The sequence below is a fragment of the Brienomyrus brachyistius genome, chromosome 21 (genome assembly GCF_023856365.1).
Source record: "Brienomyrus brachyistius isolate T26 chromosome 21, BBRACH_0.4, whole genome shotgun sequence".
Classification (NCBI taxonomy): domain Eukaryota; kingdom Metazoa; phylum Chordata; class Actinopteri; order Osteoglossiformes; family Mormyridae; genus Brienomyrus; species Brienomyrus brachyistius.
This window is the reverse complement of record NC_064553.1, coordinates 6,727,419-6,754,346: the sequence shown is the minus strand read 5'-3', so window position 1 is coordinate 6,754,346 and position 26,928 is coordinate 6,727,419. Positions and strand designations below refer to the sequence as shown.

At 43.4% G+C, this 26,928-nt stretch overlaps 2 protein-coding genes across 2 annotated transcripts; one reads left to right on the top strand and one right to left on the bottom strand.

The window, feature by feature from the left end:
• The first annotated feature begins 12,296 nt into the window (after nt 1-12,296).
• Nucleotides 12,297-13,608, top strand: pdca (phosducin a). The gene is made up of 2 exons (XM_048989994.1): nt 12,297-12,456; nt 12,805-13,608. The coding sequence occupies exons 1-2, from the start codon at nt 12,373-12,375 to the stop codon at nt 13,321-13,323; spliced, it is 603 nt and encodes a 200-aa protein (XP_048845951.1). The 5' UTR covers nt 12,297-12,372; the 3' UTR covers nt 13,324-13,608.
• A 2,696-nt stretch (nt 13,609-16,304) lies between these two features.
• On the bottom strand, nt 16,305-26,927 carry odr4 (odr-4 GPCR localization factor homolog). Its single transcript, XM_048989993.1, has 14 exons — nt 26,781-26,927; nt 26,082-26,192; nt 25,792-25,914; nt 25,331-25,426; nt 25,112-25,218; nt 24,756-24,792; nt 24,355-24,492; nt 24,061-24,156; nt 23,896-23,952; nt 22,624-22,758; nt 22,323-22,413; nt 19,870-20,055; nt 17,532-17,627; nt 16,305-16,503 (listed from the first exon to the last, which is right to left on the bottom strand). The coding sequence occupies exons 2-14, from the start codon at nt 26,178-26,180 to the stop codon at nt 16,436-16,438; spliced, it is 1,329 nt and encodes a 442-aa protein (XP_048845950.1). The 5' UTR covers nt 26,181-26,192; nt 26,781-26,927; the 3' UTR covers nt 16,305-16,435.
• Between the last annotated feature and the right edge of the window lies 1 nt (nt 26,928).

The following is a 26,928-nucleotide window of genomic DNA, read 5'->3' as shown; positions in this document are numbered from 1 at the left end:
TTTTTGTTTCCTCCCAGCTCCCAACAAACCCTTAGCAGGTATTCAGAGTTTATAATTGGCTGGGAGCTGGGTAGGAGCAAAAATGTGGACTGACACTGGTCAAAAAGCATGCCAGTAGGGGGATTGGTCGCCCTAAACTGCCTTTAGGGTGTGATTGTTTACCTGAGTATTTGCCCTTGATGGACTGGCATCCCGTCCAGGGTGTCCCCCTGCTTTGTGCCCAGTGTTTCCTGGCATAATCTCTGCTTACGCACTGTAAATGCAGTGTGTAAGCAGCCATGGGAGATGTGTTAGGGCTTGTTTTCTGGATTCTGTTAATGTAATACTAGCCATTTCAAAGGAGATGAGTACTTCTTCCTCTAAACATCACTTGGTTGGGTAATGGCATGTTTTCTCTCTTCAGGATTAAAGAAGTCTACCTTGTTGTTGTTTGTGAGTTCGCAGCACTGAAGATGAGCTCAGAGGTCATCCGTGCTTGTTTATACCCGTATTGATAAACTTCCTGAGTCGCACGATTCAAATCACATCCCCTTCTAATTCACCGTGGATGACAGACATGTGACTGAACACATTTTCCCGATGAGTAATTTGTAGTATTGATGTCCACTCACTTGTGGGTTTGCATACTTTCCATTTTGTGCCACACATTTGGAAGTTTGTGGCGAAGCAGCCAATTCACTGACATTGCGCGGATTTTCTCATCCAGAATCGCTATGAAATTAAGCCACTTATTTCCAAGTCCACAGATAGAAGGTTGGATGTTCCATTATTATCGGTGTACCATTTTCTTTTTAATAACGACATAACACTTCCCAGTTCTATAGCTGAATATTCTGATTCCTCTTTTGGGTTTAGCATCTTTCTTAAGAAGTCAAGGCTTGACATTCGTGTCACTTTGTGTCATCAGCCAGCTTAACTGATCAAATCAAAAACATTTTGGGGGTTTTATAAAGAAAACTGGAGAAGCAAAAGGCATTGAAGTGGGACTGCAACCTCAGGAGTGCATGTAAAGCAGTATCACAAAGCTTTAAGTTGCAAATGATGCAAATCCGGAAGCATTTCTAAGCAGCACGCATGCAGTGTTTGGGCTGCAGGCCGGCTGTTCTTCATTAATTATATTATATATATTTCCACGTTGCCCCTTTTAAGTTTAGACTTGCTCAACATCTCTGGTTTATGTGATTGGTTTGTGTATAAATAATACGTGGGAGAATGAGTTATTTTTCCTTCTTACTGTCAGTATACTTAAACACAATAAATATAGAAAGTGGTTGGTGCGTCAATGCGTACTTTTAAAGGCTCGGGTGATACTTGTTCTTTACCCTCCCCCACATTTTATTTGGCCAGTATGAGCACCGTCTAAACTGGGATGTAATATTATGAACACTTCCTGGGGAGAAAATGCCTCTTGGTAACTTGATTGTCCAAACAATGTAAGTGTTTTCAAAGGTGTCATTGATGGACTATTCTTTTTCATTGCTTTGGCGTGCTTGATATTTAATGAATGCCTGTTAAGGACAGATCATCCATTTAAGATCAGGAATATTACCGTCTCCCTTTCTTGTAGCCCAGTGTGTTAGGACTCGGAAGGTCACCGGTTCGAATCCTATGCCCGGCAAATTAATGTCGCCATTGGGCCCTTGAGCAAGGGCCTTAATCCCAAATGCTCCAGGGGTGCTGGATAGACAGACTGGACTTTGACCCCAAAGCATGTCCTTACCTGAATCTCATGGAGGGCAAGATGGGATAGGAAAAAGACAATTTTCTTTAAAGGACAAATAAAATCACTGAAGTATTCTATAATAAGAAAGACTCTGTGGATTTTACTCTCATAAGCCCAGACCCATTACTTTCTGTTTAAATGATAGAAAAGTATTCAAATGAATGTCACCAGACCACAAAAATCCTGAACCTCTGGTGAGTCTCGTAGGACAAGATTCAGAGCCCCTGAGGTCAACAGTCTGGGCTAAAGTTGCACTGATGACTCCTGGAAGCTGGGGATTCTGCATGAGGAAGTTCTCGGCATATAGGGTCTGTGAAGTGTCATAAATTCCGACAGTCTGGGACGCACAGAGACCACATCAGCCGGCGCTGCAGATGGTGCCACGGACGTAGCTTTTCATATAGGTGCGCATGACTTCCTCCACTGGGCTTTTTTCCGACCACGATTTCAATCGGGGGCCAAATCATCAGAGCATCGCCCCCTCTCCCGTTCCACTACGCCATCTATAGAGACGATTAACAGACCGGTATTTGCATTCATGCCAAAAACGAGCTTGGACAATTGACGAAGCGGAAGGCAGAACCGCAATGAGGGTCAGGATCCATGTAGGTGGGCCTTCATGCATGAAACAAGGCACCGTTCCGGACAGTAGTGATATCATCGTTCGTGCTGAGGGACGATAAGACACGGCCATGATATAAACATGGCGGAGAAAGGGCAGAGTGGATGCCAGGAGGAGCCCATTTATTTACCTGATGATATATGAAAGAGCCTTCTGTCTTCTGTCACAACACCCAGACGTCTGTACGAGCACTGCGTGTAGCCACGTAGTAAAATAACAGGTTAGAACCCACCCTACCCCCTCGAAATATTTTTTATCATTGATCCGGCATGTAGCCAGTAAAATTCCAAGTATAAACCCACCCTAGAAATTTGATTCAATCTCCCGTTTGGCGAGGTCTATGGAGGAGAACCCCCCCATCGGAAAAATCTGTGGAAGACCCCCCCCCCATGTTGATGGACTGTATGGGGGGAGCCATCCCCCACATCAGCAAATTCCATGTAAGCCTCATAGTGCCCAAAGTAAGAACATCTTCAAGATTAATATCGCTGAATGTGATAGAAGATACAGGGTTGTTTTGACCTATAACTGATGCCTGACAACACAATGGGCTATGGGTCTTTCTTACGTAAAAATCAAGAATTTTTAATAAAACTTTATCTTGATGTTAACATAATTATGCCCACAATATTCTGATCTGACCTGTATCTGCATAGAGATGCAATTTATTCTGAACATTACACGGGCCTTAAATTGTTATATAATATATAAATTCTTATAGAAATTCAAAGGTCTTAACAAAACATTTAGCTACAGCTTTGAAATTGGTTTTGGACCAAAAATTAGAACGGCATCTTAGAAAGCCATAATATTGATATTATTGTACTGAACTGTTATGTCAGTGTAGGAAAAAGCCGGAAGACAAAGGATAAAAAATCATTTAAAAAGCTTCAAAGGGTTTTAGAAGAAATTCTGGGGGCGCAACCCCATCAAACAGGCTTTACCTTAGTCAGGAGGAATGTGTATGAGCAGAGACGTTAGTGGCGAATGAGGGATTTAGTATTTCAGTCTGTATTACGGTGTTAATGAAAGTGAGGCAGAAATCTGTCAGTTCGCACTCATTACGCTTCAGCGCTTCTGCTTGCTGGCAGACGGACATTCCAGACCAGTGACGACCAACTTGAAATGTGAGAGCGGAACGATACCCCTGCTTCCCCCGATTTCAGTAAACTACGCAGGGACCCTCTCCCTGAATCAACGGAAAATCGCGACGGGAAGGAATTTCTTCCGGGAGATTTCATGTTTATTTAAGAGCCTTTCACGGCTCTCGTGTGATGCGTCTTAAACGTCACAGTTTATTCCCGATGACAGTTTGGGCTGCATCATACGATGCTCAAAATATAAAAAGTGAAAGCGATAAAGAGAAAAACAACAGCACTTCAGTAAATTCATTTACTTGTAACAAATATTTAACTGTCTGCTAAGTGTCAAAGCAGAACCACTGTAGCCGAACTGAAGTCTTGGAGAGCAGTGCACTATGTGTCGAAATAGTCGGATAGTGTCAGATTACACATGAGGTACAACACTGGGATTCCAGAAGGTCTCTCCAGCAGGGACGGATTACGGACCGGGCCAGCAGGGCCGCTGCCCAGGGGCCCTTGGGGTGCAGGGGGCCCGTGGGGCTCCTAGCCCAAAACAACTTGCAACGCTTATCAACAATGTATTTTCGTTTGTCTATTTTAGAGGGCCTACATTCTTTGATCCTCTGCCTACAAGGGCCCCTGACCCTATAGGGAGGGCGTTTGGCTGCCAAGGGCCCTTGAATTATGGTGGTGGTGCCGGTGGTGGTGGTGGGGGGGGCCTCGCGAACGTTTTGCCCAGGGGCCACACAACCCATAATCCGTCCCTGCTCTCCAGTAGTGACATTTACAGGGGCTTGAAAGAAGACAGGCAACCTCCTTGTAGTATTATATATCTCTTATCATGTTCCTAAATTGTTAAAAAAAAAATTAAATCACAAATAAGCTCCAAACATAACTTTTGAGGTTTAGTGCTTTTTATTACAGATTACTAGAATTTTTACAGAACGTAATCACAAACCCTAACCATGTAGCGCTCCAGAACCCTCTAGCTGACTTTATGAACTGTATGACATCTGCAGTATCAAAATGTCTGAACTGCCCGTTTTTCTGTAAAATTCGTTTGAATGTTGCCAACGACATCAAAATGTTGTGCTTAGCAGCCAAACCCCAAAGAATGTCAGTATATTTCAGTTCAATACCAAAATAAAACTGTATTAAATCCAAACGCTCCATGACCCTGTGTCCATGAATGATCAATAGGGTAGCAATACATAATTCGCGGAACTAATTACTAATTCGAGGATACGATTAACTAAATCGAGAGCACGAATTAGAAATTCGAGGGAAGGAAATAATAGTTTTTTTCTACGATGAGATCGAAGGGGCTCCGTACTCTTGTGCATACTGTCATAACTTTTTTTTTTTTTACTTTCACTAGACTGCTTTGTCATCAATATTTAGTAAGCCTTTGTTCATCGTGACTGCAGACCTCCTATGAACTTCAGAGAGATCCACGCAGATTACAAAAATGTCGTAAAAAGGTCAGATATCATTTATTTCTTAGTAGACTGAATCACGAGAGAATCACTGCCGCTTGCGAACCGGCTGCAGGCAGTTTGCTGCTTATTATTACCCTTGCGATGTCGTCACGCTTTGGTGTTCAATTGAGACGCATATGTTAAGAGCACCCGCGACCCAGTAGGATAAGCGGTTTGGAAAATGGATGGATGTTAAGAGCAGTTTATTTGAGGGCATGTACAAAGACGGATTTTCTTGGAATTGGCAGTTTTAGTTTGTACTTTAATTTGACTGGTCAGCTGTCTGTCTGACCGAAGTCTGGTGTCTTTTTGACCCTACACTCAGAAAAAAACGCTTACCAATTTGTACCTTTTCTTGTGATGGGGCTGTACCCTCAAGGGTAAATGTACCTTTTAAGAAACAGAAACGAACTCCGAGGAACATTTTTGTACCATTGGGGGTACATTAATGTTGTTCGAACCTTGGGGATGTTACCTTAAAAGGTACAGTTACCTACAGCTAGGGTACATTTGGCAGACCCTTGAGGGTACAGCCCCAGTGACAAGTAAAGGTACAATCTGGTACTGGTAATCTGGTACAATCTTTTTTTTCTGACTAGTATAGAGATTTATTTTGGCATGCTGGAGCTTGTTTTTAGAAAATTTTACCGGAGAAAGAAATCATTTATGAAGTTTTAGACCTCACCAAAAACAAACGTTACGGTCACGTCTGCAAGTGGGACGATCCATGCGCAGTGTGGGAGACACCGACGGGAAGTTTATTACATACACACACACAATTACAAACAAAGGAACAGCGAAGGGTTAAAACCAAAGAGAAGGCAGATCAAGGGCAGGCATACATACATATACATATGGGTGTGTGTGTGTGTGTGTGTGTGTGTGTGTGTGTGTGTGTGTGTGTGTGTGTGTGCGCGCGCACGCGCACTGCCGGGCAAAGTCAACAGTTTTTACACACCAGCCAATAGGAGGTCAAGCATGCACTGTTACATACTCTTTCCATGATATAATGGAAGCTTGTTTCATTTAACTTATATTTTCATTTATAGATGTTCGCTCAACGTTCCGATGTTTAACAAGAATAAAAAAAAACTGCAGTTTTCGAAATAAATGGAAAAGTGGTAAAAACCTGTGATGTCCAAATTTTTTTACTGGTAGTGTATATAAGCAGGTGCTATACACAGTATGTTCAGGAAATCAAAGATCAATGCTTTCTCTATTAAAGAATATGTAATTATTAATCATTATTGTTGTTAAGGTTCCCATTCTACAACCTGAGATATTTGTATAATCCCAGCTGATTCTGAACAACAATAGACGTTGCTGCACCTTCGCTGCAGGTAAACTCCACACCCCGCATACAAGATGACGACCAAGGAAATGACGATATCTCCCTCCAGTGCTGAATGTATTTTTTTTCAGACAGATCACCAGTGTGCTTTGTACATGTCACTTGTCACCCAGGGCCGCTGCGATATTGCTCACCTTCTCAAAACCATGGTGTCACAAGGCGAGGTTGGGAATTCTCCGGCATCCGCACCATAGTACCTGAAAGCTTAAAGGAACAACCGACCCCACTTTGAAACGGGAACACACCATAAAATTACTTCCACAACCACGCTATCACCGAATGTACAACTGTGGAAATGATCTGGGTTACACTGCCCCCCAGTGACACATCAGACCATTATGTGTTTCATTTTATTCCGTTTTGTTTCTGCGAACATTTGTTTTGCAAACAACTGTGCAAGATTAAAATGCAAAATGGGGAGATATGTGTCATGCTGGGCAGCGGGTGATGAAGGCAGAAATGTCAGACAAGTAACAGCACTAACATACATAGTGTTCCGGGGACCTAGACTGCAAACTGACTTAGACCCCTTACAAAAGCCTAAATATCTACGACTGTAGAAAAAAACTGTTTAGTAAAGTATATAAATAAATACACACGGATGAGCCACATGCTGTATACACATTCATTGTACTACGAGAATTAAGAATTCACTCTACAACCGATTCATCATCAATGAAGGTTATGGTAATGAGTGCGGAGAGAGTGCACCCCGCATGGCCCTGCTGTCTGCTGCATCATGCTGCCACTTGCCCCCTTTCTGTGCTTTTTCTGTACGGATTTGTATAACCAAAACACAGCTTAAGTTTTTTCGCGCTGCTTGTCCACCGTGTTCCTGCTGGAGGGATGGTGTGGATTACATATATCTGTGCATCACATATATCTCCTGATGCAACCACCTGGATTTTTGTGCTACATGATTCATATAAACATGTTGTGTGCAATGACAATTTAGGTATTCTATTCTATTGTATTCTATTGTATTCTATTCTATTATTCAGCTGATGTGACATAATAATTTTTCGAGGTTTAGATGGCTCTGTGGGTCACATGCCTGTCTCACACCTCCTGGGTTTGGCCTTCAAACCCAGCCGGTGCGCGTAAAGCTTCTATGCTGTTCCTGCTCTCTCCCTTCCTCACACAGTCCAAAGACATGCAGTTAAATGCGTGACTGTGTGTAAACGTGTGCTGCAATGGACTGGCATCCCATTCAGGGTGTTCCCCTTCCCTGTGCAGGCTGAAAGTTGCGACAGCAGATGAAATATTACCAATTCCGACTCTGTGTTAATTACAGAAGACAGGCCAGTGATATAGTGCTAGGAGAAACACAGGGTGAATTATCTTTTTTGTCGAGGTGATTTGAGTGAAGCAGCACGTTCCCAGGACCAATTCCCAGAAATTTCCCATAATTTCAATGCATATCGTTGTTTTTTTTTGTGTGGTTAACAGCAAGTGGCCCGATAAGACTGGAGCTCTCGGTGATTAGATCACCTTTCTTCTTATTCAAAAGCCCAGGAAAACACTAACTGAGGCACCGTTCCAGAACTTTTGCATGCTTCCAGAAACTGATATGTACAACCCCTCCCCCACCCCTCACAGTGAGTGAAAAGGCAGCTCTTGTATATATTGAGACGACGCCATATTTGACCCTAAAAACACTCATCTTAAAAATAACAAGAAATGTCAGACACAAAGGTCACGAATGAACACTTCCTACACCCACCAGTATGTAAACACTGAATGCCATGATTAGAAACAGTTGACACTTTATAAATAAATACTGCGATGAAGCCTTTAATATTACGTTTGTGTGTGTGTGTTTGTGTGTACAAAAAAATGTGATTTTGAGTGTTAGTTTTATGAGGCGAGCAGATATCTAGAGTCTGGAATTTTCATGATCTAACAGGTTTGGGTCAAATGTGAGACTTTACAAGCTTTGTTAAGTCACCGGGGCAGGAATGTAGAACCCTAAGCTCAGTGTAGGTGTGGCGCACATTTTAAAGTGTCTTCAGCCCGTGCCAGCTGACAAAACCATTTATCAACATCCTTGCTGTTGATGTTTTTTTTTGTGCTTTCCAGGAAAATCATTGGATGTAGCCAGCAATTCTTCCACCAGAGTTTCTGCGTAGGTGTCTGCAGGTCCATGGCAACAGACATGTCAAGATATGCAATGTGACTTTGCAACGGAATGACAAGAGTTGATGTGTCTACTATAGCTGGAGTGCTGGGGGAAATCAACTGAGCGACATAAAGCAGTGGTTGGTCTAGCACCTGTTTTTTAATGGATAGGGACCACATTTCATAATTGTAGAGTCGGTGTCTTCTGTGATCTTTCCAAAGAAGATGGTTTCTGCGGCCTGCATTAGGTAGGTCGGCCCGACAGGCCTGCATTAGCTGCTGGGAATGTTTACATCTCCTCCGGGTCAGGGCCGAGCGCTGATGGAAGTTCCACAACTGCTGCACTTTTATGGAAAATGATGGAGACGTGAAAAAGGCCAACAAAAGGTCAATGGCAAGTTCTGCCCAATCTCTGTCGGGTCACGCAGGCAGCCTGCGCCAGCTCATTACCCAGCAGGCCTCACCTACACAGTGTAAGGACACCCCAAAGAGGCATCAGGTGACTCGCAACGGGTCCTTGTTTGGCAGCGACCTAATTGGTCAGTCGAACGTGTGCCTAATGCAGAGAATCCTCTTACCCTCCCTGACTTATCTTGGTGGGGGTTTAATAAGTCCCAAATGCGTCATACAGAGTGGTTAAGAATACAAGGACACACAGAAGAGGTCATCGCTGGCGGACACAGGTGCCATAAAGGTGAGAAGTGCCTTTATTATTTATTTTTTCTAGCACATTCTAAAGAGGTGGCCCATTTGCAACATGCCAGAATTCTCATGAACGTCTGATTTCACCGACATACATAACACAAGGCATTGAAGTGCACGGAATTGAAGTGTATGTGACAATAACTAATAATGGTCGATAATAAATACTCAATAATGAGTGAGTATGAATGAACGTTTACTGTTGCGTAGGTGTTAAAATGGGCTGTGATTTGACTCTGACTCATGTCAATGGTGTAGAACTACAATTGGTATACAAACGGATTCCAAAAGAGGCTGTTATGCAACGGTGACGCCATAAACGCTTCCAATTACCCCAGTCAACAAATACGGAGGTGACCTTCCCATGACAGAAGCATGTTGTGTACACCAGAAAAGCATTGGTGATGCAACGCCAAAAATGTATGCTGAAACTATGATGCATTGTATTACAATTCGCTTGGATGTCCATTGACACCAAAAAGGATTTTTTAACTAGGGGAAACAGTTAAACCTTTAACATTACACATCAGAGGCTTGCAAAGAATAAATCTGTATCTTAGGGCTTAATTTCTTCCTGCCGTCCTTGGCATGTTATCCTTAAATTGAATGTTTTTCAGTTTACTTAAAAATTTTTCCAAAATACCTAAATATTTACGCAAACAGACTGCCGTGACTGCATAATACATACAAGATGACGGATTTCTGTTAAGCCGTGGATTTCATACCATACATCATAACAGGCTGGCATCTCTCTTAGAAGCAGACGCAGACAAACCAGTAAGATGCACCAGCGTCACCTGACTTCCCCTGGTGAGAAAGGAACCCATGAAGCCTGTAACATGGCACGGAGCTTGCATGTGTGAGTCGGCACTTTCGGCATTTGGAAACGTCTACGAAAGCTTCGGTGATCCCATATCCATCTGCGTGGGTGACAGTGTAGCATGGCACAGCTTGACGCATGATGAGTCACTGCCCCCCCCGGTGACAGAACCGGACATCATTTCCAAGTTCGAATAACCTTAAATGTTATTACAGCAGTAAACTATCTGGGCCCTCCACAGTGGTGGGAGACGGCTAGGATGTATGCGAGGTCAGGAGGAGCGAGGATTTGGATCAGCTGCGTTTACGTGCGCTGACTCATTCGGGGCCCTAAAATGTGGCTCATGCCTGGGGTTGGTGTACCACACGCTTGGAAAAATTTACCTAGAAGCTTCTTCCGCAGGTAGTGAGGCCACACGGCTGGTAATTGGGTGTCTCTTAGCCAGACTTTGCGGGAATTGTGGCCAGCCGCCACAGGATCGTGGTGAATCTGGGGTTTATCCCTGGAAGCGCAGGGCTCAAGGAAGGGGAGACACTCACAAGCATGCAACTGCAAGCAATGCAATATGGAAGCAATGATTCTGCCTCCGCAAGCAATACGGCAGCGGTGGGCACAGAAGCCACAGCTACAAGGAACTGAAACGCTGAAATGCCTGCCACTGTTAGTCGGAGGACCGTTCCCAGGAAACTGAGCAGACTGCCAGACACTTTTGGTTATTAGAAAATTAACTAGCTCATTTTCTAATAATCACAACTATTAAAGGAAGATGGCATCCAACAGACTGTTTTTTACAGAAATCCGATTTCAATATCTGAATTGGGTCCAATTCCCATGAACCTAAATTCAGAGAAACTGACTGGACCACAATAACTGGAAGGAGCAGAGAAGAGATGATAGTCTGCCCTCCCCCCCAATTCAGTAGGTTTCTCAGTGTCTCCCAGTGCTCCATGTTTTTGCTTCCTGGGACCTGCCAGAAGCTGGGAGGGAGCCAAAATGTGTACCGTGTGGCAGGAAGCTACTGTAGGAGGGAGCAAAAACATGGACCGTCGGAGGGTCCCCGAGGATCGGGTTGAGAAACACTGATCTAGACAAAGTTTCATGGACACCTACAGTAGCTAAACCCATCACGACTCCATATAAATTAGGTGTAGTGGATATACTGCTAATCCTCTAATACCACATCGACCTCGATTCTTCTAAATCATGCTGGCACCTTGCTTGGTCAACCGCCACAAACCACACGCGTGTGCATCTGAGAGTCTGGAGGCACTTCCTGAGCAGGAAGGTGTGGCTGTGAATGCAGGGCTGCCTCCAGCTGTAGGCAGGACAGGCGTTAGCTTACAGTCCTCCAATTACCTGCATTGCAGAGGAAGTGAGATCATTTATTTTGGTAGGGCTCTCCGCAGATGTGAAATTTTGGACCTTCCGTTTCCACACATGAATGGGGAATTTCACCGAAATTCAAACATTATGTCATTGCTCATGGTTATTGTAGCCAGAATACAAAAGTGAAAAATATCCAGGTTTTTCGCTTCCTGGAGGTTCGGCTTCCTGGAGCGATGATCGCAGCTGGTAATTGGTGGTTAAAAATGATTTCCAGTATTTCACCACCGAGATCAGTCTGGCTTTGCATTGCATAAAGGATTCATTGTAAATTGAATACTGTAAGCCAGATATGAGTAAATGGTGGTGGTGGGGAGTTACAAAAATACAGGGATGTTGATGTGAAACTCATTCATAGTCATAGTCAAGTCATTCATAATCAGGAATCCGCATGGTGTGTTGATTTTTACAAAACATGATTTTACTGCCCGTAGAAAATTCCTCTTTAACAACTATCCCTTTGGAGTATGTGTGGGAAGCATCAGGTCTCACAAACACAAACAGAAACATACTATGACAATCAGCTGCTCTGGATGTCACAGGGTCTCTGGTGTTTTCCTGTCAGAACTAGCTAACAGGATCAGCTGCTCCCTGGACACAATGTCTGGTCTCGCTGTGCTTGAAGAGGAGCTTCCAGCAACGCACACAGGTGAGATATTCCATAGCTAGGTTGACCGCATTTGATCTGAAGAAATAATGGATGCCACAATCACCGCCACAAAAATTTTCCAAGTGGGGTGTAGGGAGATCGCATTGTCCGAAAAAACTGGTTATAAATAATGGTTCATAACGAAACACAATGTGTTGCATTTTATTTTACACTATGGCTTGATCCTGTAAAATTAGGGATGTTTGGCAACCATATCTATGGCCCACAATCTTGCTGGAGCAGAGTTTGAGGGGCTGTCCTATAATGAATCTCAAAGATCAGAGGAATCATAGACTTCATCTATAAGGCCTCCTTTGCTGTGTCATGCATGTGCCATCAAATATCACCCGTGCCTCTTCTACTACTAAAACTGCACTTGCAGGCCCCAAAGGAGTCATCAATGATTGGCGGAAGTTCAAGCTGGAGACTGAGGACCATGACAACATGCCTCCCAGCAAGCGCGAGCTCCTGCGGCAGATGTCCACCCCACAGAAGCCTGAGGAATTTGGTGAAAAAGTCAACCGGAAGGTCAGCCATCTGATCGTGATTCCACTGCCTTGCAGTGCCTCCTAGCAAGCGCTCAGACATCGCTGCATCTGCACAAGCCTGCTTATGGCCCTCACTTCATCAAAAAATCCCACGTACTAGTCCTATTAACCATTAGCCTCCTCCCAATGTCTTTGCTACAGTCAAAAAGCTAAGGAACAAGGTCAGAGGTCAACTGAAACTCCTAGCAGTTCTCAGGAAGTGCCACTAACTAGCCAAGTGTGAATAATCAATAGAAACTGTAACTGCTACATGAATCAGATAAGTAATCCTAGGATTTAACTATTGTTCTTGAGTCTGCTATTTGTTCCCATACCCACTGCCAAGCAGATGAGCACGCAGGAGTACGAGCTGATCAAGCAGGAGGACGAGATGTGTCTGCGTAAGTACCGCAGACAGTGCATGCAGGAGATGCACGAGCGTCTGAGCTTCGGGCCCAGGTTCGAGGGTGTGTGTGAGTTGGATGGCGGCGAGGCCTTCCTGGACGTCATCGAGAAGGAGCACCGCATGACCCTGGTGGCCGTGCACATCTACGAGGACAGCGTGCCGGGCTGCGAGGCCCTCAACGGTTGCCTGGACTGCCTTGCTGCAGAATATCCTGGCATCAAGTTCTGCAAGATCCGTGCCTCCCGCACCGGTGCCGGCGACCGCTTCCCGGACGATGTGCTGCCTGCCGTGCTGGTGTACAAGGCCGGAGAGCTGCTCGGCAACTTCCTGCACATTACGAAGCACCTGGGCGAGGAGTTCTTCGCCGTGGATGTGGAGGCGTTCCTGAACCAGTACGGATTCTTGCCGGAAAAGGTGTTCACTGCTTGTCCCAACGACGAGGATGATGCCGACGTAGAATGAGGAAACCATAGCCTCTAACAGCCACAGACATCTCCTAGTTATAATGCACATATATGTGCGGGTTTGAACGCAGCCCCTCATGCACACAGATTGAACTACAGTCAGAATTCTTAGGTGCTTTAGTGTTGCCTTACTATGCCACCTTAAACAAACACCATATCTGGATAGTTTATTCAATTCAGTTTATTTTTCATAGCGCCATTCACAACAGAATTGCCCCAAGGCGCTTTACAAGGGTGTGTGGCAAACAAACAAAAAATGCATCAACCAGGAAACAAACTATATGAAACTCCTGGAAAATTATTAAGGCATTTAGAGATATAGTTCAGGGCTTGTATTCACAAAGCATCCTAAGACAAAGTAGGTCCTAACATGCCCATTTAGGAGAAACAACAAAAAATTACGGGCATGTCAGTTATTATGTAAGACTCCTAATATTTTATTCTATATGTTGCAATGTTTAAAAAGACCAAAAATGAACACTGTAAGCAGGCTACTTGATTATTATAAGTGAATAAATCAAACAAAATTTGTACATGGATGATTCTGTCCCAAGCTTTTCGATCCACATAAGCAGTTGACCACTATAACCATGATCACTATAAGCGGTTTCCACTGTATTTGTTTTTATGGGATGTTGCGTGCACATTTTCACCAGCACACACTGGCCTCTCATCTACCAAACCCTATGGTTATCACAGGCAAGCTTGTGCATGAGAACTGACGTCAGCCTCACTCTTAGGAAGAGAGCCAACTCCAAAGCTAACTAAAAGTTGCTGTCAACCACTTTGTGAATAGGTTTTAGGAAAAAACTCTTAGTTAAAAACTTTGTGTGATTTAGGAGTGGTAAGATAAAATGCTTTGTGAATTTGGGCCCAGGTTCATTGTAATATTAGGCAAAGTTTCAATGTGACATAATCGGCATGTTCATTTGACACAGATTCCATCTTGATAACTGCATTCCGAAGCATCACGTGCTGAAATGTGATTGGTCCGTCTGTGGGCTCTGGCTCTGTCGGGTTCGTGGCTTCTAAGTGAAAATAATTTCTGAGACGTGGTCAGGTGTGACTTGGCATGGAGAAACTGTTAATGTTCTCAGATCAGAGAGGTGTGAACGGCCCTATTCAGAGTGTGCGGTGGACCTGGCCCACGGAAGCAAGCTCTAGTTGCAGGTGCAAGCCATTATTTCAGAGGGGTGTGCAAAAGCTAAACCCTACTTAATCTACAAATACAGCCTATGACCAAGAATAACATAAGCAGTAAAATGAAAACACGTGGTCACACAATTAGACTGGTCATATGATGGTCAATGCCTAAACTGAACACAGGTGACTGACCCCTAAACGTGAATGCACATATACTGTAACTGGCCCCTGAACCTGAATGTACATACACCATACAAATTGACACGACACCTTCCTGGGCGCATCAAATTTCAACTCTGCCAATCAAATCGCTGATGTGGTTTGGCGTATGTGCAGAAATGTATAAATAAGCTTCGTGTTGTCTGTCACCATAGTTGACCGTCATCTACAGAGTAAGGATGAATGTTTCTCTCTACATTCAGTTTCACTGAATTCGCAGCCACTAGTGGGTCAAGTAACCTGTAAATCAGGGAAAACTGATGTCCTGGAAAAAAAAGAATAAAACTCTAAGACTGACAATGTGCAGTCCAAGTACTCAACCCCCCTGGGTGTAAACTGGCGTAAATGAAAAATTAATTTGAAATTCCATAATTCAGGGGCAGCATGGTGGTGCAGTGGTTAGCACTGCTGCCTCACACCTCTGGGACCCAGGTTCAAGTCTCCGCCTGGGTTTGCGGAGTTTGCATGTTCTCCCCATGTCGTCGTGGGGTTTCCTCCGGGTACTCCGGTTTCCCCCCCACAGTCCAAAAGACACGCTGAGGCTAATTGGAGTTACTAAATTGCCCGTAGGAATGCATGTGTGAGTGAATGGTGTGTGAGTGTGTCCTGCGATGGACTGGCCCCCCATCCTGGGTTGTTTCCTGCCTTGTGCCCATTGCTTGTAGGATAGGCTCCGGACCCCCCCGAGACCCAGTAGGATAAGCGGTTTGGAAAATGGATGGATGGATTCCATAATTCCAAGACATTCTGGGAAACACTTCTTAGAATATGATAACTAATGTTATATATATAGAATATGATAAATAATACTAAAAATTTAATGATTATTTAGTTAAATGATTACTAGAAAGAAAGAAATGGATCTGAGATGGGGAAGTGGCTGCTGTGTTGCAGCTCGCACGTGTCCGCCTTTCTCATGTCAGCCCGCAGGAGTTTCGTCCTCAGGAAGTGTGCGACGCCCACGGTTTCGTGCGGCGGGCCCTTCATCTAGAACATGTCCGGGCAGTATAATCCACGTTCACCCCTCCCGTTACTGAGTCACCACGGACTCCCAGCCACGTCTGTGATTTCACGCCCTGGCATTCGTGCCCGAGACACGCACACGCGTCTGACTGCAGGACCACAAAACGACGCTGGGGCAGCCCAGAGGGGAAACGCCACCGCAATTCAGCAGTTCATGTCAGGGTTGTGCTTCGATTAAAGCATCACGTGTGCTTTCTTTAAGTCAAGAAACGTTCTTATGTTTGCTCTGCCAAAGGTTCAAACAAATAACCTCCTCCGGAGATGAATTAAATTGCTCAGCCCTAAATCATTGTGATTTCTTGTGTCCGAGTTTTTCCCCAGAAAAGATATCAGGCCTGAGTTAAGGGTGACTGTGACTGCATGTGGCAATATGTTTGAGAAGGTGAACCTGGGGTAATGCGGGAAGGAGGGATGGATTGGGGGGGGGGGGGGGGGGGAGGCAAAGAGAATATACTCATACATTTCTTCCAGTTGTTAGCTGTATTTCTTCCTGGGAAATTCTATATACTTAGCAGGATTCTCTGCCAGAAGATGAAATGACTGGACAGACCAGAATAAGATGATGCAACAAATAACAAAAACACAACTAATATTAGTGACAAGGATCGTAATTTCTTTTGATGTGTGGGAAGCAACAATATAGCGATTTGACTTATCGACGGGTGCGAAATCAGATTAGGTTGTTGGCACCTTGCGGCGTGCATGAGCGTGTGCTCCTCTCGCACTCAGTCGTTCAGGTAGAGCAGCGACACAGCAGATGCAAGGACAGCGATTCCAGCGGCCAGTGCCACACCTAGGTGACAAACATGAGGGTGAGAAATGATTATCCATGATGAATCTTAAACATGGTGGGAATTTGCACACTCTGTGGCCTCACAAGCCTGTAATACTGTCCTGACACGCAGTGCTTCAAATGACCATGGCATCACAGAATTAATAAATAATCACATAATATCTTCTTATTACTGATAGACTAATAATAATGTAATTCTTAGATTTCATTTAAGATCTGCATAAGCATTAGAACTTCAGACTTGCGGTCTACTCTCTTTATCTAGCAGCAATCCATATTAATAAAAAAAATATATAAATTTAAATTATTTTCCCAATGGAATACATATTCAATTAAGAATCAGGTTATAGAATGAAGTTTACGGAGTCCTGGTCTCCTAGCTCCTGCATTCCATTGGCGTGGGATCATGTCAAACTCAGAGGAACGGCACCCACATACAGAAAGAAAAAAAAACAAAAACATTTGCAGCTATGTGGCGGAATCAATGGCTGGCCTTCAAAGCTCGGCGCAGGGACAGGGGGTGCACCAGCCCAGTGAGTCAGATAGGTGTAAGTTCACATACTTTCACCTTTTCCCACAGCATCTGCGTTGTTAGGGAGTGCGTGTCTCCAGGTGTACCCGTGAGTGTCTCTCTTCCGGCCAGGCCTTGAGGGCGGGTCTGGCCCCTTTTGTTTTTACTGTATCTATTCAACCCCACCCCACTCCACCTCGCGCCCCCACCACCTCCGCTGATGGCCATCTTTTGTCTCAACTCCGCCCACCCTGCTCTTGCTAAACCCTCTAATCACTCTTGACCCCCCAAAGGAAATTCTCTCCCCCCCCCCCCCCATGTCATCTGGCTCTGCCTGCTGTCCCACCCGGAGGGAGTCGTAAGCTCAGGTATGACTATACAATTAGAGACTGATTTATGCTCCAGCTACCCAACCCACTGCCAAGGCATGTCTCTAGAGCATAAGAAAGCCTCATTTTCCCGAGCACGTGGCATGGAGGAAAAACTTGCTACCGTTAACGTGACAGGACTCACGTACCGACATAGTGGTGCACCACCTTCTGGTTTCCGGGAGACTCGGCCTGAGCCTGCAGCACATCGCCTGGCTTTTCTTCCGAAACGACTTTTGAATTAACTGGAAAAATACAAGCAGTAAAAATGTTTTTGAATACTGAGGAAAATGATGTGCGAATGCAGCACAACTACGACAGTTTGTTAACAAACGCTCTTAATGAAAGATCCATTTATCTTTCAACCATTTATCCCCGATCGGGACCACATTGGGGGCGGTGTCTAACCTAGACCTGTTACGATAATTACGATACCAACTAACGATACATGGACATAACTTTGAGCATTTTTTCTAACCTTGGTATTAGCACTTTCCTGGAACGGATTGTATTCGTGAACTGCAGGCGCCACTGTAGTTAGTATAACCTGAAGTAAAATATATAACTGCTAAACAGATTTACATAATTAAAATAAAATTGTATTTAATAAAAAAATTATAAAAAAAAAGTTTTATAACAACATAAAAAGTAAATAAAAAAAAAATCAAAAGGATAACAACATTGATGAATCACCTGCAGGTCACGCACACAATCCTCTCTAGGAAAACGGTCGTGAACCAATTTGTACACGAACCAAGGCAATTTTTCCCCATAAGAAAGCACTGAAATTCCATTCATTCATCCACAAGACTACTAAATAATGCATTTTTGTTCATTCTCTGGTTTTTATAGTTAAAAACCTTAAAAGAAAAACATAATATATAGTGTGGCGAAGGGCGGACTGAGGCGTCGCGGGAGCAGAGAGATACATGGAGACTTGCTTGCCGGGGAGATCATGCTCTTTACTAACAGTCCTTAACCCTTGCATTGTTGTTGCTGTTAATGTTAATGGTAGCATTTCCCTACTGTCATGTGTGTGTTTGCTCGTGTCTTGTGTGTACCCGGTCCGATCCTCGCGTGTATTTAGCGTATGTAAATCTTCCACCATGTGTGCATCTTGCAGTTCGGCGTCTGACAACCTTGTGTTTCCTGTCTGTGTATTTGGGTTCGGTGCTCTTTGGTTGCCTGTTGCGGTCCTTCTATTTACAACTGCATGCTGGGACATGCTGGGACAGGCTGCGTCATGCACGCCGCCGGTGTTACACAAGTATAAATAAAAGGAATCTGGTCGAGGGGTCTGTTCAGTGACCAAATTTTGCACGTGAACCAATGCATTTTTTTTCAAAAATTTCTGGTCGCGAACCAAATTGTTTGTAGACCACAGCGTTCGTGAACCGCCGGCATTTTTTATTTGTGTTTTGTTTATTGAGGATACTTTTATTTTTTTCACATTCCAATTGCAATGTCTGAACATGCTTTAGAATGAAGAAGTTCAATGCTCTTTCAAAGGGTGTACTTCAATTTCAGTTCAATTTGATTTTATATAGCGCCTTTCACAACAGAGTCACCCCAAGGTGCTTCACGTGGGTGTGTACTGATACATTCCGGCATTATTATGCTGTGAGTTTATCATTATATCAGGGCATAAAATGACAATAATATTGTCTGTGATCATAAAATCACCAGTTGGAATCCTAGTGTCGGCAGAGCTGGGTCCTGTTTTTCCACAATGTACCTTCCTTTTGGATAAAAGCTAATTAAGTTATAATTGTACAGGCAATTTAGAGATAGTGCTGCATATCTTTGCACTGTGGGAGGAAATTGGAATACCAGGAGGAAACCTGGACGTGGGAAGAATATGAGGGCGAATGAGCTGCGCAACCCAAACATGCTGGTACTCAGCAACAGCGCTACCCTCCGAGCCACCGTCCCCCCCCCCCCCAGACTGGTGCACAGATGTTCAAAATCAGGTTATAATGAGACATTTCGGTAATACACGTTCTGCACGCGTGCTGTACTTCCAGGCGAAGGCTCAGGCTCAGGCTGCACCCAGCCAAATGCTGGATAAGCGATGAATAGATGATTTCAGAAGGTCTACTACCAAGTTTCAACTGAAGCTGAATTCTCGGGTGAAAGGTACATGTTCCCCCAGCATAGTCGTCACTTATTTAAAACCTGAGACTACCCATTCATTACCGTTTCCAGCCTTCATAAAATATCTGCCCAATTTATCAGAGTCACAAACGTGTCATAACTAGCAGGGTGGGGTGGAGGGCTATTACTGCATGTGACAAAAAAGGGTGTAAACATTAGTTCCTTAGTAGGTCGAGGGAGGCTCAGGGTAGGGAATATTCCCGAAACAACTGGCCATCTCCCAAACTCAAGGTGCAATACTTCCACCGCATCATGACCCAACATCAAGTGCCTATTAATGTGTCATAGTAATAATACACACAAAAAAATATATATGATGCCACAGGAACTTACCAGTTATGACCTCCTGGGTCATATCTATTTGCTCTTCTGGGATGTCAAAGTCCAGCGTCTCCTTCAAGCGTTCTCTCACTTCTGCTGCATCCTCATCGGGGAACATGTAGTCACACACGCTGAGACTGGTGCCTGGCAAGGGGGCAAAGACCCGCTGTGGAAGAGGCTGCTGTGATGCTATTTTCCCTGGGGAACAAAACAGCATGACATGAAATGACACTTCGTTTGCCATTTGCACAAATATGAGCACAGGTACATTGGAATGCTACTTGTCACATACGCCATCATGCTCTCCTTTGAGACATACACACATATAAGCAGAGGAGAATGAAACTTAAAGGTCCAAGTGCAAGGTCAGGACATTTATGAAGGAGCTTGAGAGATCAACTGACACGTGGCTATCCTGGCGAGGCTGGGATTTGAACCAACGATCTTCCAATTACAAGCAATGAGACCTAACCCACTGTATCACACACCACTAGGAGCTATGGCAGACTGGTAAGGTGTGAGCAGTGGTGTCTTAATGGTTAGGGAAGCGCACATGTAATTGAAAGATTGCAGGTTCGAATCCCCGACCAGCAAGACATTACTGAGGTACTCTGAGCAAGGTAATGGCCCCAAGCACTGCTCCCCGGGGTGCTGAATTAGCTACCCTCTGCTAAGTCACAATGTCACATATGAGTTAAATGCAGAGGACACATTTCGGGTTGTGTGTTGTCAACAATGACCACTGATCACCTAATTCCAATTCTTCTAATTAAAAGAAATTAACATTACAATTAGAAATTAGCACAACATTCAAACAAAGAATATAGACTAAAGAGATACTATACTTCCCACTAACAAGTGAACAAAGCTCTTTTTTTAAATAGGAAGAAAGGACATCTTTACAAAGCAAATTCCTTCCATGTTAGTAAATCATAAACGCCCAGTGATGCAAGGGCTAAAGTCTGTCCTTCCAGGGCTACACTAATTGACCGTCTACAGTAAACGAGAAAATGAAATAGAACTCCGAGACCCATTTGTCATCATAGGCAGTGACGGTAACGTCAGACAAACCCGAACCGGATTAACCGGACTGAATGAGGTTATTTAGTTGGGCTTATGAAATGGTAGTTTGAATTTTCGTCAAATTGCCGCACAGACGTCAAAGACAGAGCTACCCATCTAGTTTTAATTGATTTTTTGCATATTATCCGAAGGCAAAGTGCACAAAAGCGTAAATTCTAAAAGGCAATGGAGGCTGTACAATTCGAGTCAGCGAACACTGAATTCTGAGCTTTCACAGTGCACATTCCTCTACATGCGGTATTCTCATCTCCAGAGCAATGGATTAATAGGTTAACAGACAGCTGAAGATGCACAACTTTTTCTTCCTGTCCCTTACACACATAAACACGTGATCTGAGCAAGACTTTGAATACAACTCCTTATAAAAAAATTTCAAAGCTCTCTGTCAGGGGAAACATCACTTCCTTGCCTTAAGTGGTCTACTGATTATTTTTTATTGTCTACATTAAAAACACAGAACAGGTGGCTTCACAAACTGCTGTCTGAATGTTTCTCACATACCGATTTCCATATGAACATCTGTCAGTCAAGTCAAGGTGTAGTTTTCATGTTTGAAGTTTAATGCAGTGCTGTTATACTGCTTGCAGTACACTATCATTGCTGTGTATATGAACTGTGTTTTGAAGCCGTTATAAATGTTACTCATAGTGAATGCATTAGATGTTCTAAGTTTCCCTTTTGCTATTACCCACCTTAAGGCTTTCAGCATGCAACTGAAACCGACAATGAAATCAAAATTAAAGAGTTACACAAGTTACGAATGACTTTGAAATAAAAGGCAAGTTCAATTCAGAAAATTTCAAAGCTATTAACAACTGAGGTCCCCGCTTGACAAGTCAACGGTGTTGTGCTCTCAATATCTAACATCCATCCATCCATCCATCTTCTGTAACTGTTTATCCTATTCAGGGACGCGGGTGTGGGGAGGGGGGGGGATCCAGAGCCTATCCTGGAGGCTACGGGCGCAAGGCAGGGAACAAATCAGGTTGGGGTACCAACCAACCTATCGCACATTTACACACCATTTATATATACATATGTACATATATGTATATATGCATATATACAAACATAAGTGTAGAAAATATCTAATCATTTCACCTTATCTATTTCTTGTTGCTATTTCTTCCAGCTCATATTATCTTGTATTTATTGGCAAGAATGTGAAGGATGCACTTAAACAGTTAATTGTACCATGTACACTTGAAGCATACTTAGGCATTTAATGAAAATTGAGTACATCAACAGCGCCATCTGGTGTTCAACCTAATTTTTACAAATAACCATTAAGAAATATTTCTGAGATGCTAAAAATGTCACTTGTGAGATACATTAAGTGTGGACTTTTCACTGGATGACAAACAAAAACCAAGGGACCATACCTTTGCCACCATCTCCCTCATTAATGAGGAGATCTTCAAAGAACATCTCTGTTCTGTTGGACAGTGTGTTCATTATATCCCTTTTAATGGCCTGTCGGGGTGAGAGACGGAGGATAAATGAACGTGGCAGAACCTGGAGCTCCAGGGAGCCAATAGTGATGGCCTGCTGAAGCTTAAATCATTTTTGACCCCACCAGACGGTGCTCTTGCTTCATAAATAGGCTCAAAGAACGTCCCAAACTAAACCATGAAGCTTCATTTGGCCATATCCAGGAGCCATCAGACACAATTGTCAGCTAACCTCAGCAGCCCGTCTGGCCTTCAGCTTGTGGCTGTGTACGTAGGCTCTGCAGTGCAGGACCCCTGCCAGAGTCAGGGAGCCACTGCATGCCTCCACAACCGCAGTGCTCCGCTGCTCCCCCGGCGTGGAGCTCATCTGTGGAGCACGACACAGACACCTGAGTGAGAGCAGCCACCAAAACGGGATCAACAGGCACCAAAACCAGGCCAAGACCAATGACCTCTTCCACACTGTCACTGACTGGGGCATGGTCACACATTTCATTCAGTATCATAAACTTAATTCATGGCAAATAAATTGTTTCTTATATATTTGTTTTGGCATTAAACCCGTCTTAATCTTAGTGTACTTTGTAAATATGTCAGATTTATGTGAAGTCTGTAATCTGACATCATAGTGTAGACATTGCAAAATGCAGTTTGGAACACTTGCAGAAAAATTATAAAAAAGTACATAGTAAGCAATGGTGGCAGTTTGTTTTGATCCCAGATATCTGATCACCAGAGTCTTGGCTACATGACGATGACTAAATGGTGTAGTTGCAACATTCAGTTGGATAAATAAATAAGAAAAACCAAACTCATGTCACTATTTCTGGTCTCCTTCCATTGAATATGAAGCAGCTTTCATGTGTATGAATGAGCCATTCACACCTGGCCACATCCCCCCCCCCCCCTTTTATGGCGCTGATGGGGATGTATCTGGATCGCATTTCACCATTGCATTGTTCATCTAATTACCATGCGAATGCAATTTCAATACGCGGAAATGCGGCTATTTAGAATGCGAATAGAAGTTTTGAAAAGAGAGAGATTTCATGTTTCTACAATGATATTTCAGTGAATTGTAAACTAAAATACACAAGAAAGATACGCGGCATCGCCGACGATGCCTTCGACTCAAGAGGGTTAACCGATTATTAAAAGCAATACACAATTGTGAAAGCAGGGTCATTAAGGTAGGGGTGCCGTTAAATATTTTGGGTCCCATAAAAGCATATCAAATCAGGCACCCAACTGCGACCAATCCCATTATGCTCCTGACTTTTTAGGGCCACTGTCACTCAGGGGCCCTTGTAATATTCCTGACTTTCTTTCACGTTACAACACCCGTCCATCCAGTTCCTGGAGGAACTGGAGGGTAAGGGCCTTGCTCAAGGGCCTAATAGTGAAATCACTCAGCCAACCTCGGGATTTGAACCAGCAACCTTCCGATCAATGACACCTAACCCAAAGAGCCACACAGGTTGATTAAAAACCCACAAATCCTTACCGTAGGGAGCATGATCTGAATGCGAAAGTTCGGATGATGCCCCTTGGCATTCTTTCTCTAAAAAAAAACAAATGTAAGTTTGTCTGGGGGGGGAGAAGAAAGTCACTGAATTGAAGATTCATGGTGCGTAATGTCCTAGTTTGTGAAACTGTGGAGATCGCTCACCTGCCCTGTCAACAGTTCAGCGTCACTATCTGAATGCTTTCCATTAATGAGACAAACACTAGACTCCATTTGCTTCGCCCATTTTTGAAGGCCAATCTGTAAAAAAGGGTCAAATAAAAATTTAAATTAAAAAAATAGTTACCATATCAACAAACCACCTCTCTCTGGTTACTTCCGATTTAAACGAAGTAGTAACTGGCTAATGGTGCACTGTAATCCGACTAACTCTGGGTTGCACTGCGTAAAGCTCAACTTGTGTGCCCAAAATAACAGGAAGTTCAACACCAGGATTACCTTCACACTTCTTTCCAGGTTTTCGGGCGACGTTTCCGACAAGGGAAAATATAAATCCAAATCAACGGAGCATTTTAAGACAGGCCAGGATTCAAACACATCAGACTGGTACTTCCAATCTGCAGGCTTAGCGGAACTCTGCAAGTGCAATTGAAATCCCACAGGAATGCTCTACTTGAGAAGACCTCATCACACAGCAAAGCTTAAGATACCACCACAGATAGAAAAAACTATATCACACAGTTGGACTTCACTGTGACTCTTAAATCTTCTGAAACAACTCTGTTTAATGAGCCAGGAAACTGTGTTCACTGTGTTAAAACAACTACTAAATTCACGATTATTTCTAAAATTGCAAACACTTCACAACAATTATATGGTGATATAATTTTCATATTAACCTTGGGGTCCCGGACATCAAATGTGCGACAAACAGCCCTGTATTGTCTCAGTTAAGATATATTCCTCCAATTAATAATGTCATAAGTGCCAAGAACTAGATACTTGTGACTAATTAACAATTCAAATTTAAATATACATTTACATCCATTTTCTAGCTACTTATCCCAGACAGTCACTGGAAGCACACTGACATTTCTACAAACAATTTAAACTATTTTGTGTGATGACCATATTACTACCAGAAGCTTGTCATATATACATACACTACAGAAAAACAGCTGTACGTGTCACTGCCTGCTATGCAATGTAAAACGTGCCCTGTCTGTTAGTGCCAGGTCGGTTCAGTGAAGGATACTTCTTTGTCTTTGAGCAGATGTGTAGCCCCACCCTCTCAGATACATCTTCATCAGTGAGATTCCACAACCTTCCCATCGATATAAGCTTTTCCATAGCATAGACCAGCTGGAGAAAAACATAACATCGCAAAAACAATAAATTTTACTAATCTGGATAACAAACCGCGCAGACCGTATTACTTAATATTAATGGATATTTTAGTCAATGCTATACATACCTTCCTCAGGGTGTTCTGGGCCTCTTTTGACAGGTCAGGGGGCGTGATCAGAAACACACCAAGAACAGACAAACCTCCTGGTAACATCCGTGAAGCCTGTGGGGGGGGGGGGGGGGGGGGGGACAGCGTTACTATTAGTGATGGCCAAATGAAGCTTGATGAACCATTTGCTCTATCTTTGTTTGCTTTGGGGCATGAATTGAGCCCTTTTTTGAATAGAGAGCACCATCTAGTGGTGTCAGAAAATACAGCAAATGGTTCACGAAGTTTCAATTGGTCATCACTAGTTACTGCATATCTAATTACCTCTGTCACATTTACAAATATATAGCAAAAAGCCCCGTTAAGTATATTTATAGATATTTACAATATCGTGAAAAGTTGTTTGATCATTGGAAAAAAATTCTGGAGTGTGCTGTGACTTGAGCAGCGCGGTCATTAAGGCTGCGTGCGGCGCTCACCTGTCGGCCGTGCTCCGTGACCCAATCGGCATCGATGTCACCAAGCGAGCACCCGCGCGCTGCCCCTGCGTCTTTCTGCGGCGTCCGTGCTGCCAGCACCACATAATCCCTCTGGGACGAACACTTTGCAGGGAGACCCATAGTACACCATTTGACACCACTAACATCGCATTCACAGCTGCATGTCAGCATATTTGGACAGTGGGAAATACATCTTCAATTTTTTTTATGACATAACCACATCTTTTCTTCAAATATTTACATGCGCAGGAAAACAACACAAACTTTACCTGTCCAATCAAGATTCCACTAATACAAGACGCATCTACAGTCTGGAGGTTGACCAGGTATTGTTCCACCAAAGCCTCCACAATGTAGCCTCTTCCCATGGTGAAGGTACACTGAAAATAACTTAGTCATATAAGTGTTTGCTTTAAGAGACTCAGTGACAGCTTCATTTGCATCTAAATTATATGTGCATTGACAGGAAGGATATGAAAATAATAAAGCAAACCTAAATTACTGAGTTGTATTTTTGTTCAGAGATAAATTACCATATGGTTCCATTAAGAGTCTTGTGTGTACATACCGATGAACTGTACTGGTCACAAATTCTCCCAGTGAACTTCCAGTCTCTGGAACGTTACATTTCACTGTACTAACACGCGTAAACTTTAGTTAGCTAGATAACTAACAAGCCAAACTAAAAGCAGGAACAAGTCACCGCATGGATTTTCTGTCGGCTAACTGGCTTACTGGTTTACCAGCATACACACACATAACAATCCAGAAAGAAAACACTGTTTTCATTTTGATAGTCTAATGAATGTAGCTGGTTCAGAGTATGGATGCAAACAAATTACTTAATGGTAAGTTAACAGCTGTACATACACACAGTGAGACTACACAATAAAAATCTTGATTAGCGGCTGGCTACTCTACTATTTATTAATTTCATTCTTTCAGTATTTATACAAAAATTTACATACCTGTTTTAGCCAATATTAACAGTAACGCGGTGTTTTAAATAAAGCACGTGAGCGTTGGTTGAAGTTCTCGCAGAAAAGAAACGTCAATGGCTCTTTTATGACACGATTGGGCCAGAGAAACTCAATTTCCCATAATGCGGCGCGGTCG